Source organism: Schistocerca americana, chromosome 2 (genome assembly GCF_021461395.2).
Source record: "Schistocerca americana isolate TAMUIC-IGC-003095 chromosome 2, iqSchAmer2.1, whole genome shotgun sequence".
Classification (NCBI taxonomy): Eukaryota; Metazoa; Arthropoda; class Insecta; order Orthoptera; family Acrididae; genus Schistocerca; species Schistocerca americana.
The window spans coordinates 341,968,155-341,985,541 of record NC_060120.1 but is presented as its reverse complement, the minus strand read 5'-3'; the positions used below and the strand labels follow the sequence as shown (position 1 = coordinate 341,985,541).

Sequence of the window (17,387 nt, the reverse complement as noted above, 5' to 3'; positions counted from 1 at the left end):
GTCCGGAATCCCTGAACCATTACACCAACAACCTGACAATAGCTTTCGCATCCCGTAACTACCCTCCCGACCTGGTACAGAAGCAAATAACCAGAGCCACTTCCTCATCCCCTCAATCCCAGAACCTCCCACAGAAGAACCACAAAAGTGCCCCACCTGTGACAGGATACTTTCCGGGACTGGACCAGACTCTGAATGTGGCTCTCCAGCAGGGATACGACTTCCTCAAATCCTGCCCTGAAATGAGATCCATCCTTCATGAAATCCTCCCCACTCCATCAAGAGTGTCCTTCCGCCGTCCACCTAACCTTCGTAACCTGTTAGTTCATCCCTATGAAATCCCCAAACCACCTTCCCTACCCTCTGGCTCCTATCCTTGTAACCGCCCCCGGTGTAAAACCTGTCCCATGCACCCTCCCACCACCACCTACTCCAGTCCTGTAACCCGGCAGGTGTACACGATCTAAGGCAGAGCCACGTGTGAAAGCACCCACGTGATTTACCAACTGACCTGCCTACACTGTGATGCATTCTATGTGGGAATGACCAGCAACAAACTGTCCATTCGCATGAATGGACACAGGCAGACAGTGTTTGTTGGTAATGACGATCACCCTGTGGCTAAACATGCCTTGGTGCACGGCCAGCACATCTTGGCACAGTGTTACACCGTCCTGGTTATCTGGATACTTCCCACCAACACCAACCTATCCGAACTCCGGAGATGGGAACTTGCTCTTCAATATATCCTCTATTCCCGTTACCCACCAGGCCTCAATCTCCACTAATTTCAAGTTGCCACCACTCATACCTCACCTGTCATTCAACAACATCTTTGCCTCTGCACTTCTGCCTCGACTGACATCTCTGCCCAAACTCTTTGTATTTAAATATGTCTGCTTGTGTCTGTATATGTGTGGATGGATATGTGTGTGTGTGTGTGTGTGTGTGCGAGTGTATACCCGTCCTTTTTTCCCCCTAAGGTAAGTCTTTCCGCTCCCGGGATTGGAATGACTCCTTACCCTCTCCCTTAAAACTCACATCCTTTCGTCTTTCCCTCTCCTTCCCTCCTTCCCTCTTTCCTGATGAGGCAACAGTTTGTTGCGAAAGCTTGAATTTTGTGTGTGTGTTTTTGTTTGTTTGTGTGTCTTTCGACCTGCCAGCGCTTTCGTTTGGTGAGTCACATCATCTTTATGTTATATTTTATTATTTATTTGGGTATTTTGAGTTGATTAATGTTTTTGTAACTAAAATTGCTTGTAATTTGAATTCTGTCAAAGTTATGGGAAAACAGTTTCTAGAAGAATTACATGCACCTGTTTGTGAAATGTAAATTTAGGCACAATAACAATATAGTGAAATCGAGCAGTCTTGCATATCATATTTTAATTAATTGTGTGAGAACTATTTGACTTGAAGCTCACAGTGACATCTCTAAGTAAATGTCATGAAAGTGTGCATCACCCATGTGTAATGACATTTAAGGTACCATTGAGTATACAGAAACTGTAATATTGTACTGGTGCAAATTCTGAGGCTGATAGCTGTTAATTATAGAAAGTCCAGTCATACAGTGTATGAGAGTGGGCTAAAGGCTGAAACAGCTTTCAGTTTTCAACCACTATGGATCCTTTACCTGTAACGGACTGTATGGCATATCACTCACATGCTTTGGTTTGAATTTAGTTTTTTTGTGTGTGTGCACTCAGTACTTGTCAAGTTTTTGGAGTTGAGTCTATATCATTTTGGGGGTTCTTGGACCATGCTGATGTTTTGGTTGCAATCTTCGAGAACTTGTAAAAATTTTAGGTTGTGTATGCTGATGTGTTGTTTAAACTTTCCCTGTGGTAGTCAGGTTGGGCCTGTTTTTATATGCAGCTGATGGATCAGTTGTGACTTGCACGTGGTCCAGCCACATTAATGTGGCCACTGCCTATTTTCGACATCAATGTTCCATAACCACTCGCAGATGACAGCACTAGCAATGGAGGGTATATAAAGAATGTTGGGGGGGGGGGGGGGGGGGGGGGAGGCGGAAAACAGTGCATCGTTGTAATTCAGAAAGAGAGTGATTTACCTGACGTCCAAAAGGCCATGGTGATTGTCTTTCAGGACAAGGGTGGAAGCTTTTCCTAAATGACTAAGTTTGTAATCTCTTAAAAAAAATAAAAAATGTGCTGTTGTGGTTTAAGTGTACCACATATGGCAAAATGGTGCTATCCAAAATCGGCGCCAAGGCAAGTGTGGGGCACCACAGCCCATAAATGACTGCTATGGAGATGTGTACTGGTGAATAGATGTGCAGCTGACTGCCCAAATAAACCAGGGAGCTACCAACAGCGTCTCCTCAATGACTGTTCAATGAATGGTGGTGTGTAAGGTTCACCACAGCAGATGCCTGGTTCATACACCCATGCTGCCTGCTGTTCATTGGTGACGAAGGCTGGAACTTGCACCCCAATACTAGAACTGTAAACCCACTGAGTGGTGACAAATGGTGATTTTAAGTGAATGATGTTTAATGTTCCATTGGACAGGTGGCCATTGGCGTGTATGGTGTGAAATGTCTGAAAGCAAACACCTAGTCTGGAGGAGGGAGCATTATGTCCGGGGAATATTATTGTGGCATTCTCTAGGTGATACTGAAAGGCACAGTGGGTCATCCCTAGTATAAATCTATCCTTGGGTTCCATGTGCACTCCTACATGGAGTTTGTTTTTCCTTGGCCTGAGGGCACCTATCCACAGTACAATGTAACATGTAATGGTTTTCAGTGTATGTATGTGGCTCGAACAGCACTAGGGTTAGTATACTGTATTTCACTGGCCACCACACTCCCTGGGCTCCCAGTTGAGAATCTGTGACAGCACCTTGATCAGACTGTGCACAGCATGGATCCTCAGTCGAGAAACATAGTGGAGTTAGCACTCCTCCACATCTCCATTGGTGTCTTCTAGAGCCTCATGGACTCTATTCCTGAACATTTTGCAGTGGTCTATTCTGCAAAAAGTGGTTGTTCAGGCTTTTATACCAGGATAATTCTGGAATTGAAGCGCCCATACCTCAAGAGACCAAATAAGAAATAAACAACGCTGTACTTACCAGTGCATATTGATGTCTAAAGTGACGAAAATGAACGCCCTTGGAATATTTCACACATATTTGAGAAATTAAACTCCCATGTTACAATAAACTTGATAATGGCTCTAAATTTCAGAAAAAAAATCCAACTCTAAAGCAGACATACATCCTTACCATTAAGAGCAGTATTTTTATTACAAGGTGCTTACTATTAGTTTTTCCTTTAAGAACGCAATAATTACATGCACAGTGATAAGTAAAGACAAGACAAATCATCATTTAATTCCAGGGAAGGGCAACAGGCATCTTTAGTCATTGTTTCTGTATCGGAAGAGAATCTAAACTAAAATTTGTTGTGTTACAACAATGCTTTTTAAAAAAATGGGCAGTTCTGTCCATATTAAATTAAATATAAAATTAAAGTAATTGTTAAGCGTGAGTCACAGCAGATGAGTGGAAAACATGGTCATTTAGTAATACGTATTGGAATGCTTAGACAGAGCATTTCACACATATGGTTAAGAGAATGCAGTAGTGTTTCTTAAAGGTGCCTTATCATGCACAAATACCCTTTTACCAGTACTGCCTTCCAGGCAGCTACAGGTAAAGTTGAGGTGGATAGAGAAGTATTCAGGGTGACTGGAGGCGAAAACTCATAAGAGGTAAGGAGCAGGGAGAATGGTAGATGGAGTATGATGATTTTAGAATTCTGGGAAACCACTGAGAAAATAATGTGGAAGGTGGAGGACACAACAAGTTCAGAGTAGCATGAAGACACTAAAAACAAAGTAAGAAACAGTGTTGAAGTACAAAGGAAGTGAGTGATAAGAATTGGATAGGATGGAAACAGGGTTCGGGGAGTGAAATAACCCAAGAACAAGTGGAGGACTGAAAATACTGGAAGTTTAAATGAGGAGGCCGGAATGATGGCTGGATTTGCTGAAGTGACAGTTCTCACCAGAAAAGCCTCATCTGAATTGGAATCCGATACTGTTGAAGTTCATTGCATTTTATCCTGTAACAGTATTGTCATCATGCCCACATTTAAGGTTGTGTAGCGATTGCAACAACAATAATATCTTACAAATGGTCTGTTAAGATGTACAGTATGGGAGTTGTAAGAAATTATTCTGATGACAAAATACACTGAATCTAGTTATTTTAGAATACCCACAATATAATTTTTCCAGTTAAATATTTTATCATGTGAATTTATTGAGCATGTTCTGTTTTTCCTAGTGTAATAGTCCCAAACGCATGTCACCTGGTTCCTGGTGCTGGGTTAGCGTTTTCTTGGATGTCCTGTAACCATTGAAATTATTGCAGTGTAGTAATGAAAGTGAGAGGATTTGAGGCCAAAAGCTGTATAATGCCAGTCATAATTTCCCTGTACTGAAATCAGATACTCTCTGTAAATCATATCAAGTAAGCTAGTCATTTGTTGCACCATTAATGCTGGAAACATCTAACTTCTGTTATAGAATGATTCTTGTTGCAATGGCATAATTTCTCCTTCTTATTTCATATGCTTTCCCTTATAATCTAATGTTCTGAATTATTTCCACAGTCCGTAGTCTAGCATTCGACCAATATCAAACTTATTTTACTGAATGAAATCTTACACATGCTGCAGTATCTCCAAATAATATTTTCATAATGAGTCATAAAAAAATCTTTTATTTAGCACTTGGCCTTATCAATTTTGTTGTGTATGTTTCATTGTCAACAGCCTGACTGGTGCACTGGTAAGAATTTAACAAATGTGCCCATGCTACACTTCACAAATTTTTATCATGCCCAAGAATTTTTATCATGCCCAAGAATTTTATTGTCATAAAAATTATGAAAATATTTTCTATAATTAAATAAGTAATTATTTTAATTGAAATAGAAGGAAAACAACAATAATTATTTTTAAGGTAATATATATTTTATTAAAAACAGTAATAAGCAATTAAACAATTTTCATTCATGAGCCAATGTTATTGTCACATTGTAATTAAGGAATGAGAAAATGTTTTGTGATTCAGTGATAAAATGTGGCTCATGAACAAAGTTTAATTACACTTTAACAGTTGTTTGTTCAGCATTTCCCCCTGACGCCCTAGGCATCAATTCTTATTAGAGAGCTGTGCCAATGTGGATCATATCCTGTTCAAGGAATTACATGAAAAACTTTTATGCTACAGAATCAAAGTCAGTTCCATCTCCACCATACATGAACTCATACATTGCAAGAGCCATGTCTTCGTAGTCATCCCTGTCAACTTCTTGTGCAGATGAGAAGGATCGCAGCTCACCACCAGACATACTGTCAACGTCAGACATGTCATCATTCTGACTGTACCTCTCTCGCACATCCTTCATGACACACGCTTCCAGCTTCTTGTGCTGAAATAAGAGTTATTGGTCTTATTACAAATTTTCATCAACATCAGTTGGTCAATGTCTTCAGAAGACATTGTAACTACATGGAGAGCCATTTGATAAAAAGACTCCAGTTTGTGAATGTGCAGTAAATTACATGGTAACATTCAATGAGAGTGAAAAAATAGTAGAATGGTTACAAATCCTTGTTATTGACGCAGAAAATGATATTTCTAAATAAAGCAACACCCCCTACTTCATAGTAAACATTACTGCGAAACAAAAGACAGTGTCAGTAGGGTAATAATTATAAAGAAACATCAGAGCTGGGTCAGAAGAAGCAAAGCCAAGCTGATGACATACAAGTGGCAATAAACGTTAAATAGAACAAAAAAGATCAAGAGTATGGAAGGTAACAGAGAGGGAGGAAGACATGGATAGAAATATACCAAATTAGGAATCCTAATATAAATAGGTTACGGAATTATTTATAAAACAAAAGGACTAATTGTCGAGGAAAAGCATTGTACCAATATATTGAAATTTTCATGGATGTTTCATTGATGAGCACAAAAGATACCTAAGGAGAAGCTTTGACAGTCATAAGAATTTTTTGTTATTCACATTAATATGATTCTTTGGTAAATTGTTCATTATGTGAAGTATAAGATGGCTTCATATTTCAGATGCTTTACCACTGTACCAAAAGACATAGCCTATATTCACACCCTTCATGTGTGTAACAGTTCACCAACACACAGTTTTATTAACAGTAGATGAAATAATGAATATGATTCAAAACTTTCTGTCAGTTAGTTTATTGTAATGTGTCAGCTATTTCATATGTATCATTCATTAACAAATTCATTAACAAATTATTGGATTGACAGGCATGCAGAAAGACACCAAATTGCTGACACCGAGATGTACACAGCTGTGTTACTCTGTATGCAAGGAAATCTACAGTGTTGTGGGTATCTGGTTACAAGTCAATTCTAGTTTCTACAGACAACAGTTCTGCAAGAAAAAATAAATAATATATGTGGGTAACATGGAAGATGATGAACTGGTAGTATAACATGTGCTGTTGGATATGTGCCCAGAAAAAGAAAGGAGTGGATGATTCATTAAGATACAGTTACTATATTTAATAGTTTTTAAAATGTACAGGCAGTAGGTACGCACCTTGTAACATCTGAAGAAAAACATTGGTTTTGCCAGTTCTCTCGATAAAGGTAATTTATCTCTCTTTGTTTCTGGTACACATTGCTGAAACAAAACACAGCAGTTCAAAAGTAGCCTAAATGATGAACCACAGTGTATTTAATTCAGTTCTAAACTCAGATATGGGTCTGAAGTAATTGAGTCAATTTAGCAAACTTTCACTAATTGTATACACCATTTTTACACCTGAATAGTGAACAGTCAGTACTTACAGAGAATTGCTTGCAGTATTCTACTCCATCTACCATGTCTTTCTTTAGTTCATCATTGATTGGCAGTTGATTTATCCTTTCAGTTATTTTTGCATAGTTGGGTTCAAGGTTTTCGTCAAGCTAATCCAGAATGAATATTTTCATTAGTTTTTGTTGAAAACTACTTCCACCGATGCCATTTCATTAATTTTATTAATATTAAATAAATTACTTACATATCCCAGTTCCTGCATTACACATGTTACGTTCTTGACTTTTCCACTAATCCTGGATGTCAAGGTTTCTAGCTGTCCTCTAAGATCAAGATCTCGCTGAAAGAAAACAAATATTCATTGATTTTAAAATCCGTGATTGGGTACACATATGCAGACAGTTATGTTATATGGTTTCTGTGAGGAAAGAAAATTTTACAGGTATTTTTCAGGATAGTAAATAATGTAGTCAAAACTACTCTCATTTTATCCATGAGAAAGATACCAGTTTTGAAAAGCCCATTCCCAGACTTGTACTTGGTAAGCTGATTGTAAATAGATGTAGATGAGTTATTAGAAAAGTTAGGAAATCTTAAGTTCTGGGAAAACCAGAAAAATATGTCATGGAAACAGAATAAAAAATTTTGACCTTTTTTTAAAAATTTAATTCGTTTGTTTTCCATCCTTGACACCTGTGAAACTCACACTTAAATGTGCATGCCAGCCTCATCCTGTACCAGACTGCACAGCATTCTTTGAAACACACAAGCAAACATTGGGCTCCAGCTTCATTACTGAGACCATTTGAATACAACATCTCAGTTATAGCATTTCACTTAACTCTACAATATGCGCTATTTGGCTATAGTTTGTTACCTTCAACCTCGGCATATCTTTCACGTCTCTCTCATTTTCTTCATCTGATTTTGATCTTTAATCCTTCACTGAAACAGCTTCTCATCATTACATTGTGCTTTTATCATACATTCCCTCACTTTATGTCTTGTAATTGTGTTTTCCGTTCCCCTCTCTGTTTTATCCATCTTGTGCATGTATTACACATAATTGGTTTTCCGATGTTATTTCTTCACTAACAGTTGATTCAATTCTCAGAAATTCAAATCTCATATTTACTCCTTTGTATTGGTTTCCCTGCTTTTCTCTGTAGAATTCATAAGTGACTTATTGACAGTGAGTTGTGCAGTTGTATGGAGCCATAAATGTTTCAATTCTCACCCTGTTTTTGTTGTTTTTCTAGCTTATGAATTTGTTGTTTACTTATTTTTTGTTTGCTATTGATTTTATATACTTAGAACAGTGTAGTTGACTTGGATTTGATGCATGTAGCTGCAACAGTCTAGTTCATCTTGTTTCATTTCTTCAAGTATGAAGAACTACAAACAGACGTCTACAGTAATGTACTTTAAGACTCGTGGACCATTTGAGTAATATACCATAAATTGTTTTGATTTAGTAGTCATTGGATGTATCCCTTTCTCTAGGTGAAACACTGATAAATTAGAGACACTGGACAAACAAAAATGTGACTTGGAAGTGGTTCATTCATGACTGTTTAAAATAAGGATTTATGTGCAATATGTTCAGAAATGGATGTAAGTTATAGATTTACTGAACATTTTTCATTCGTTATTGGTGAAATGTGAATGACTGTTTCACTGCAACACAATATGGTATTCTCAGAAACTTTGTAGCAGTCTGTGAGATCTATTTCTCACTGTTCGTAATAACAGTTCATACCTCCATACCTTCACAATCCATTGTAAAGTGACACCTGATGGTAAAGTTCAGGTGGGTGCTTTGTGAGAAATTAGAATCACAAGTTGTGTAAATGCTTTGCATGAAATTTAAACACCCTCTCTCTCTCTCTCTCTCTCTCTCTCTCTCTCTCTCTCTCTCTCACACACACACACACACACACACACACACTCACTCTGTGCGCGCGCGTGTGTGTGTGTGTGTGTGTGTGTGTGTGTGTGTGTGTGTGTGTGTGTTTTCCACTTAAAATCGAGCGTTACACTTACTGATTTGCGCTGGTTGATGGCACGACCTTGTGGGTACATGTCTGCACTTGGCCCTGTGGTGTAGTAACCTCCTTGGTAGGCAGCAAATTGTGGTGTGGGAGGCTGATAGTATGCCAGATAGCCAGGTGGTGAGCTGAATGCAGCCTGCGGTGACCAAGCAGTTGCTGCTCCAACTGACTGGCTGTTGGGATAGTAACTTGGGTACCCAAACGCTTGTGGAATCTGTGGAGAGGTTTGCTAGAAAAAAGATTAACTTCAGTTACCTAATTTGCTTCAATTTGATGGCCACTTCCTAACTGTAAATTATTAAAATTTTAGTATTAACTCATTTATTCTAAATAATGAAAGGTTTCTATTTTAAATAGCCATCTTTTAATGTCTGTCACATAATCTTCTGGTGTGTAATTTTCTTTTGGTGGAAAGTTTGTAATTTGCAAATATTAATATTTTGAAGTCAACAATAGATACCTTTATCCAAATCTTTGAATGCATATTTGCACTGTAAAAATTTAATGTGACGTTTTAAGTAGAGAGGAGGAAGCTTTGTTCATAATATTTCATGGTTTCCATATTCCTATCTATTGCTCGTTACCTCTTCAGTTTGATGGAGAGAGATGCATAATGTTGATGGGTTTATTTAGATAGTATGAGGAATTATCAAGCTACATTCAGTGAGATACTTTACAAGAGAGCTGTTATACAACACAGGAACAGATGCTGTTAAAATATTGAGAACATTTCCTTCTCTGGGAGTTTTGAGCATTTCTTTTCATTTTATATTTTAGCGACTTTGGATGTTTATGTTACGGTGGGGTGAAGATGCTGCACTCCCATGTAGAATCTGTGAATGACAGGAGTTAAAGAGAGCAGGCATACAGTTCTCTGCATCAAATCCTTTGTAGTGACACACATAGTAAAAATGTAAATTTAGATGTGTTCCTGTCACATTAATTTTTTACTCTATGTTTTGTCATTGGTAAATGATGGAGATTTGTGTAATGTAACCCATTATGCTGATGCAGTCTGGCAATAGATTGTGTTTAGTCTTATTATATGTGAGAATTTGTGCTATACATTCGGTATTTTATTAGACTTCGTATCATATAAGTGCAAAATTTTGTCACGTGCTATTATCTGTGACAAATAATATATTATTGTGTATGGTGTGATATATGGATTCTAACGAACTGAATCGAAAGTAAGAGGTAGTTGACAGCAGCAGAAAACAAAAAATTGCCAAACGTGTAGCTTCAGATTTGAAAATATAGATAAAAATTGCTCAACTTCCCCCCCCCCCCCTCCCCATTTCAAAGTATTGTTGACTATTCTTTCAACTCTGATGCCAGCAGCTATAACAGTAACAATGTTACTAGCTGTTTTTCTAAATTTTTTGTGATTGGCAGATAATCCGATTCCATGATTTCTTGGTGTTGAATGTTGCCTGTTGCTTCCTTCTGACTTTTTAAGTGAGAGATTCAGTTCGTATTGACCATAAGGTCATGAATATAAGTGTTTTTGTTTTATTGTATACTCATAAAACAAGAAAAATGAGGAAAATTTTTTTAATTGCGTTTATGTCTGCATTCCATTTCAGTAATAGAGCTTAGTCGTTGTTTGTCTCATTAGTAAAAGATATTTTTCCGCCGCTTCCGAAGCACCAATACGAAGAAAAACAAAAAAGAAATTACAGAATATGTGAAACAAATACCCTAACTTAAAAGTAAACATGCCAAGAGATACGTCATGGACGATTTATATTCGTGATATTGTCGTAACATATTTGAACGAAATTTATCTTGTAGTTACTATTTATACTGATTAAATAGAATTTAGGTCAAATTACAGCACGCAAGTCATTTAAACATTCATTCTTTAGGTATTCAGTACATACTACGCAAGTACTTACGGATTGATATATTTTGCACTTATTGGTATTGATCGTGGCTCCCATGTGGTCTAGTGGCTAGGATAGCTGGCTTTCACCCAGCAGGCCCGGGTTCGATTCCCGGCATGGGAACAAATTTTTATCTTTGCCGTTACTCATTAAAAGTGATGCATATTCCTCGTGGCATGAGTTCAGTTGCATCTGAAAGTGTTATGGAACAAAACATGCTACCAAACATTGATTAAAGAAGTAGAATAATATTAGAAATGGTTGCCATGAAGAGCTATGGACCTAGTGCGCACCACAAGACAAAAATGAGGAACAAAGAGATAAAAACGAGGAGGAACAAATAGACGAAAATAAGGTCAGGAAGTCGCCAGAACTAGTGTGAGTAGGTTTTCGGGTGAGAGAAAGGGTGAGCAGAGAAAGACAAAAACCATGAAACTACTGCCTCAATCGCAGATTTAACGCTTGACAATGTCTCACAGAAAGTTGTGTTGAGTAATACATTAACTCATAGAACAAAGAGGGTAAGAGCGTATGCCGATGATGTGGCGGTTGTACTGAGAAATTATGATGATATTAGCACTTTAGAAATTGTGTCTGGAGCAAATACCAATAAAAATAAAAGCAAACTTTTAAATTTACGGGGCTCACCAAATAACGCTGACCTCTTGGCCACTGAAGATGATATCTATCAATTGGAGAAATACCTCAGGACAAATTCAGGGAGTCACAAGAGTGTATGTACACCATAATACAAACCAAGTGCAGAGGATAAAATGAATCCGCGCAACTGCTTCCGTTACCCAAACTGATAACCAGCAAGTTTATGTCAACCAACACCAAGTACCTGTGGAAAGGAGAGGTATTCAGTGTAGACACATGAACAGCCACTCTGGATCCCAAAAACGGAGATTTAGGATTAGTTGCCATAAAAAACAAGGCCTCTGCACAGAAGGACCACAGTTATTTTAAAAGAAAATGCAGACAACATTGCAATTAAATTATTTGAAATTCCCAAGCTCAAAAGTATCCAAAGGTCGGTAGATGTGCAAAAAAATAAACCGTTGGCTACTGCATGAAAGGGCGTATTTTGTGGAAATAGGTCTCTCAACAATGAGATCGCTACTTCGCAACGTATAACGTCCAGAGACGTATTGCACAGAAAGAAACATGAAGGGAGAAACAAAATAGAAAGGAAATGCAAAAATATCGAATGGGATGTATGGAAAAATATCGACATGGGCAGTCTTTCGTGTGAAACATGTACAGCATGGTATAAAACTGTAAATAATATAGTCAACATAAATGAAAGGTTAGGTTTAAATGTGCCAGCAATATACAAAACTGGAAATGGCTCAGAGAAGAGCTAGCTTTTCTAATAAGATCTTCAACAGGCCTATAGGTACCTATAATGCTCTGCAGGTCGCAGGCTCCATACCTTCCCCATTTTAAAAAACAGTGTCGTTCATTGGTTCGTGGGGTAATACTTGAACTACGTCATTAGTGATCTGGGAGATGACAGGAAAATTGAATTCCACATATGTATGAAGTGCAAATTATATAAAATTATGAAGTGCTCAGGTCCCAAACGGAACTACAGAAACATACCTCCAATTGTTTTTGAAAGAATGGGTATAGGATAACAGGAATAACTTTCGAATGGAACGAACAGTTCTATGAACAGATGGATGGTGTCGCAATGGGGAGCCCGTTAACCCCAGGTGTAGCGAACTTCTTTATGGAAAAATTCGAGGAGCAGGCATTGGAAACTGCGAACAAGAAACCGAACATCTGGTTCCACCACGAGGATGATACATTTGTTCTGTGGCCGCATGGCAGGGAGGAAATGGATTGTTTTCACAAACATCCGAAACGGCGTCGGTCCGAAGATTCAATTTACGAAGGAGGAGAAGGAGGCAGGCGGAAGATTAAATTCAAAATAGAAGGTTGTGGCTTGGGTCGCATGGTTTACAGAAAACCTCCGCACACAGATCGTTACCTGCAGCGGGATTCGAACCACCACCCACAACAAAAGCGAGGCATCATAAAAACGTTGGCGGATAGAGCAAGGAAAATTTGCGAACCAGAGCTGCTTGACGCAGAAATAAAACATCTCACCAAGGCATTGTTGAAAAAATGGTTCAAATGGCTCTGAGCACTATGGGACTCAACTGCTGAGGTCATTAGTCCCCTAGAACTTAGAACTAGTTAAACCTAACTAACCTAAGGACATCACAAACATCCATGTCCGAGGCAGGATTCGAACCTGCGACCGTAGCGGTCTTGCGGTTCCAGACTGCAGCGCCTTTAACCGCACGGCCACTTCGGCCGGCTGCATTGTTGAAGAATGACTATTCGTTCACTGAGGTGAAAGGAGCGTTGATACCTCAGGGTAGAAATTATAGCGATGCTCAAGTGCCAGTGAAAACGAAAGTTTTCCGACCATTCGTTAAGGACGTGACTGACTGCATAGGAGAAATCCTAAAAAAGTGGAACATCCCAGTAATCTACATACCTACATGGAAGATACAAGGTCACCTAAAACTGGCTAACGATGCTCGCCAACTGCTGGGAAAAGCTCGTATTTATAGGGTTCCGTGTAATTGGGGAAGATGTACGTGGGTACGACAAAAAGAACCGTCAAAAAACGACTACAAGAGCACAACGCCAATTGCAGAAGAGGGGAGACAGGAGACCACCACATTCATTTTGATTGGACTCAAGTATTGGCAGCCACAAGCCGACACAACGCAAGGCAGAAAGGCCATAGAGATTGTAAACACCCCAGGAATCTCAATAGCAAGGAGGAGGGCGTGAAATTGAGTGACATTTGTATTTTGGTGCTGAAGAAGAAGTCGTCCACCATGGGATGATAGTAACAGCGAACGACGCTAATTGACAATGACCAATTGTGCTCGCGTATTCAAAACGCGCGATGTCACGCCACTGCGCGGAAGCGGAATGTTGCTGTAGCCATTAGCGAGCCGGAGTGTGAATCGGACATTCATCAAAGCTACGATCCCTCTTGAAAATGCCCTCCGCAGAAGGGGACGAAAAATCGGGTTTTAAAGTGAAATCCATTAGACCACGGCATAATAGTGCGGAACATTTTATTTATTGTGATACCAAATGTGGTCTATACGATAGCTCTTTACTCAGCAGGCCAGGGTTCGATTCCTGGCATGGGAATAAATTTTATCTTTTCCGTTACTCATTAAAAATGCTACTCATGCTTCATGACATGAGTTCTGTTGCGCCGAGTAGTTTTATGTGCTGCTGTTATGAAACAAAACGTTCTACCACACAGTGGTTGAGGAAGTACAATAATGTTAGAAATAGTTGCCACGATGAGGTTTGAACTTAGTGCCTACCACAAGATGAAAACGAGGAAAATATAGGCGAAAACAAGGCCAGGAAGTTGCCAGAACTAGTCTGAGTAGGTTTTCGGGTGAGCGAAAGGGAGCAGAAAAAGACAAATGCCATGAAACTACTGGCTCGATTGCAGATTTAACACTTGACCATTTTTCACAGGAAGTTGTGTTGAGTCATACATTAACTCATGGAACAAAAAAGGTTAGTCTAGCAAATTTATGTTTTCAGAGCTAAGTAACAAAAAACACGCAAAACTGTTACTGGAGGGGAAATTTTAAGTGCTGCTGTAATGGCAAATACGAAGTTGAAGTTTAAGTGGTCTGTATTGCTATAAATATTACTATGAAAAGGTGCCATACCATAGATTAGATGGCCGCCACTTTCTTAACGGAAAATGTTATGACGGATTCTTCTGATGACGCGCCTAATAGTAATTGTGAACACTTTACCAAATTAACAGGTACCCAGTCTGTCCTTACCAGATATTGTAAGCAACAATTTTGTTGCACTCGTTGTTTTGTGTTGGTGTGGCTGCAAGCCAAAATAAATGTTATCCAGAAAGAGGACATCGTTCTCCGGCAAAAGGGTATGATTCCTAGAATAGCTGAAAATCGGATAATACGACTGTGGTACAGGGAATAACAACAACTTTGTTAACAGAAATATCTGTATGTCCATTTTATAAAAGGCTGTTCAAAATAAAATGTCAAATCAAAACACCTTCAGCAGTCTAAATTTCCAGTTTTATGTGTGCGACTAGTTTCAGTGTTACATCACGCCATCTTCAACAGTCTGCAAGCGATGATCGAAGGGATCGCTGTGTTAAGAAGAAATTTATAGATAACAATGACTAAATGCTGGCCCCTGTTTCTAGTAGACAAGAGGTGGGATTCTTCCCACACGTCGGCAGAGGCCTGAAGAGGGCGTAATGTAATGCTGAAACTTGTTGCACAAATAAAATAAAACTGGCAATTTATATGGATGAAAGTGTTTTGATTTGACATTTTCTTAACAAAAGCATGTGTTTTACCTTTATTTGAGGTATTTTCGTCTGTATGATTTTGTGAATTTTGGCTTGACACGCAAGAATACACAGTGATTAGCCGTAACCTTATGACCACTGCCCACCGGGAGATTGGAGGCAGCCTGGTGGCGTTGCGGGCACGTGAGACAGTAAGGAAAGCATGTAAGTGGGGCAGAGAGGAATGGGAACGTTGAACTAATTAATCATATTTATTTCGTCTTCGATTATACTTTTAAAGTATGTGGCTGAAGAGAGTAATGATTGTACCGCTGGCAACCTGCGGCCCATATGGGGGAATTTAATGGGGAATCATTCTAAAGAAGATACGAGTTGCAAATGGGGAAATGAAACGGAAAGATAATGTTGTACGGTAATTGTCTGAACATATCCTTGCCAGGAAGATACGATTGCTTTCCATTGACCCTAAATAATGAAAAGTGTGAGGTAATCCGCATGAGTACTAAAAGGAATCCATTAATCTTCGGTTACATGGTAAATCAGTCAAATCTAAAGGCCGAATATTCAACTAAATACCGAGGAATTACAGTTACGAACAACTTAAACTGGAGAAAAATATAGAAAATGTTAACCATAGACTTCGTTTTACTGGCAGAACATTAGAAAATGTAATAGTTCTACTAAAGAGACTGCCTACACTACGCTCGTCGTCCTGTTTTTGAGTACTGATTCGCGGTCTGGGATCCGTACCAGATAGGATTAACGGAGTACGTGGAGAAAGTTCAAAGAATAGCAGCAATATTTGTATTATCGCAAAATAAGGAGAGTGTCATTGACATGATACAGGATTTGGGGTGGACATCATTAAAACAAAGGCGGGATGTTCTCACGGAATTTCAGTCACCAACTTTCGAATGCGAAAATACATTGCTAATGCCAACCTACATAGGGGGAAACGATCATCATAATAAAATAAGGGAAATCAGAGCTCGCACGGAAAGATACAGCTGTTCGTTTCTTCTGCGCGCTGTTCGAGGTATTGGAATAATGGAGAATTGTGGTTAAGGTGGTTCGATGAACCCTCTGCCAGGCACTTAAATATGATTTGCAGAGTATTCTTGTAGATGTAGAGTGCTTCACGGGTTTCCATAGAATTTTAATAATTGTTTTCGTTGGTATTATAGAACTAAACTGCGAGCATTCTACCTGTCGCCAGAAACATCGAAGTTTCACCTAACCTCTCGTCGACTGTGATTGCCTCTCTTATTAACGTATTCTGCCTCTCAATTTTTATCTCGTATCGATATAGATAACCTGTTGTATGGTGCAGGACTCATCCGATAATATTTGATGAAATCTTTCGGGTCCGTGGTTCTCATTTCAGTCAGGAAAATAACATCTGAGCAGTCGCTTCTTATTTCCAACCACTCTCGGACCCATTTCTTCTTGTTCGTTGTTTTCTGTTGCTAGCAAGCTATAGTTAATATAATTGGAGCACACGCTTTGTTTTGGATGTTAGATATCTTAAACTTTGTAAAACTACGTTGTCAACTGAAATTTTGGCCAGTGTCTTTGATGGTGTGAGGTCGCTTCAGTATCGGGTGATTCAAAAAGAAAGAACAGGTTTCAGTTGTTTATTACAGACGAACTATAAAAGATAGTAACGCATTGCGCATGTCATTTGATAGAAGGTTCAAGGTTTAGACACAGCTGCACTGTTGTTTGTTTGTAGCAACATGGCGCGAAGTCAAACCATTGTTAAACTGCTATGCTTTTTCCGTCGTCGATTCACTAAGAAGTCAGCACAAGCAGGTTTATGATTCGCATACAAAACGCTTGGACGTTGGTTGCATAAGCGAAGAGAAGAGCACTGGGCGGCCATGCACTTCTGATGAAAATGTCGAGTGTATAGTGTGAGTTACACAAAATATTTCCGAAGCGATGTGCACTAACGTTTTACTGAACATAAATAAGGATGTAAGTAACTTAAATTAACTATGTTCACAGATTATGTAAGTGACAATGCCTGCAATGTTCGAACTATGGAACTGTACTTGCTTTCTTACTGCAGGAATTCAGTACAGAGTAAAGGGGCCTGAACACTTTCAGTATTTACCGACAATACTAGTTTGTCAAACCTTCAAAATACAGGGTGACTCAAAAAGAAAAACGGATTTCAGTTGTTTATTACAGGGAAATTATAAAAGCTAGAGACATATGCATATGATGGTGGAAGGTTCAAAG

The 17,387-nt window shown here is 38.9% G+C and overlaps 1 protein-coding gene and 1 non-coding gene across 2 annotated transcripts in view; one reads left to right on the top strand and one right to left on the bottom strand.

Moving 5' to 3' along the window:
* Window positions 1–4,989: 4,989 nt before the first annotated feature.
* The window catches only part of LOC124595246, a 38,576-nt gene continuing 26,178 nt past the window's right edge, over window positions 4,990–17,387 (bottom strand). Inside the window, exons 4-8 of the mRNA XM_047133907.1 lie at window positions 8,899–9,135; window positions 7,100–7,195; window positions 6,885–7,004; window positions 6,634–6,717; window positions 4,990–5,472 (exon numbers count right to left, since the gene is read on the bottom strand). Of these exons, the coding sequence (XP_046989863.1) occupies window positions 5,260–5,472; window positions 6,634–6,717; window positions 6,885–7,004; window positions 7,100–7,195; window positions 8,899–9,135 (750 nt within the window). The 3' untranslated portion in view covers window positions 4,990–5,259. The remainder of the gene's footprint in view (window positions 5,473–6,633; window positions 6,718–6,884; window positions 7,005–7,099; window positions 7,196–8,898; window positions 9,136–17,387) is intronic.
* Window positions 10,844–10,915, top strand: Trnae-uuc. The gene has a single exon. It is a non-coding gene; the product is annotated as a tRNA-Glu (tRNA).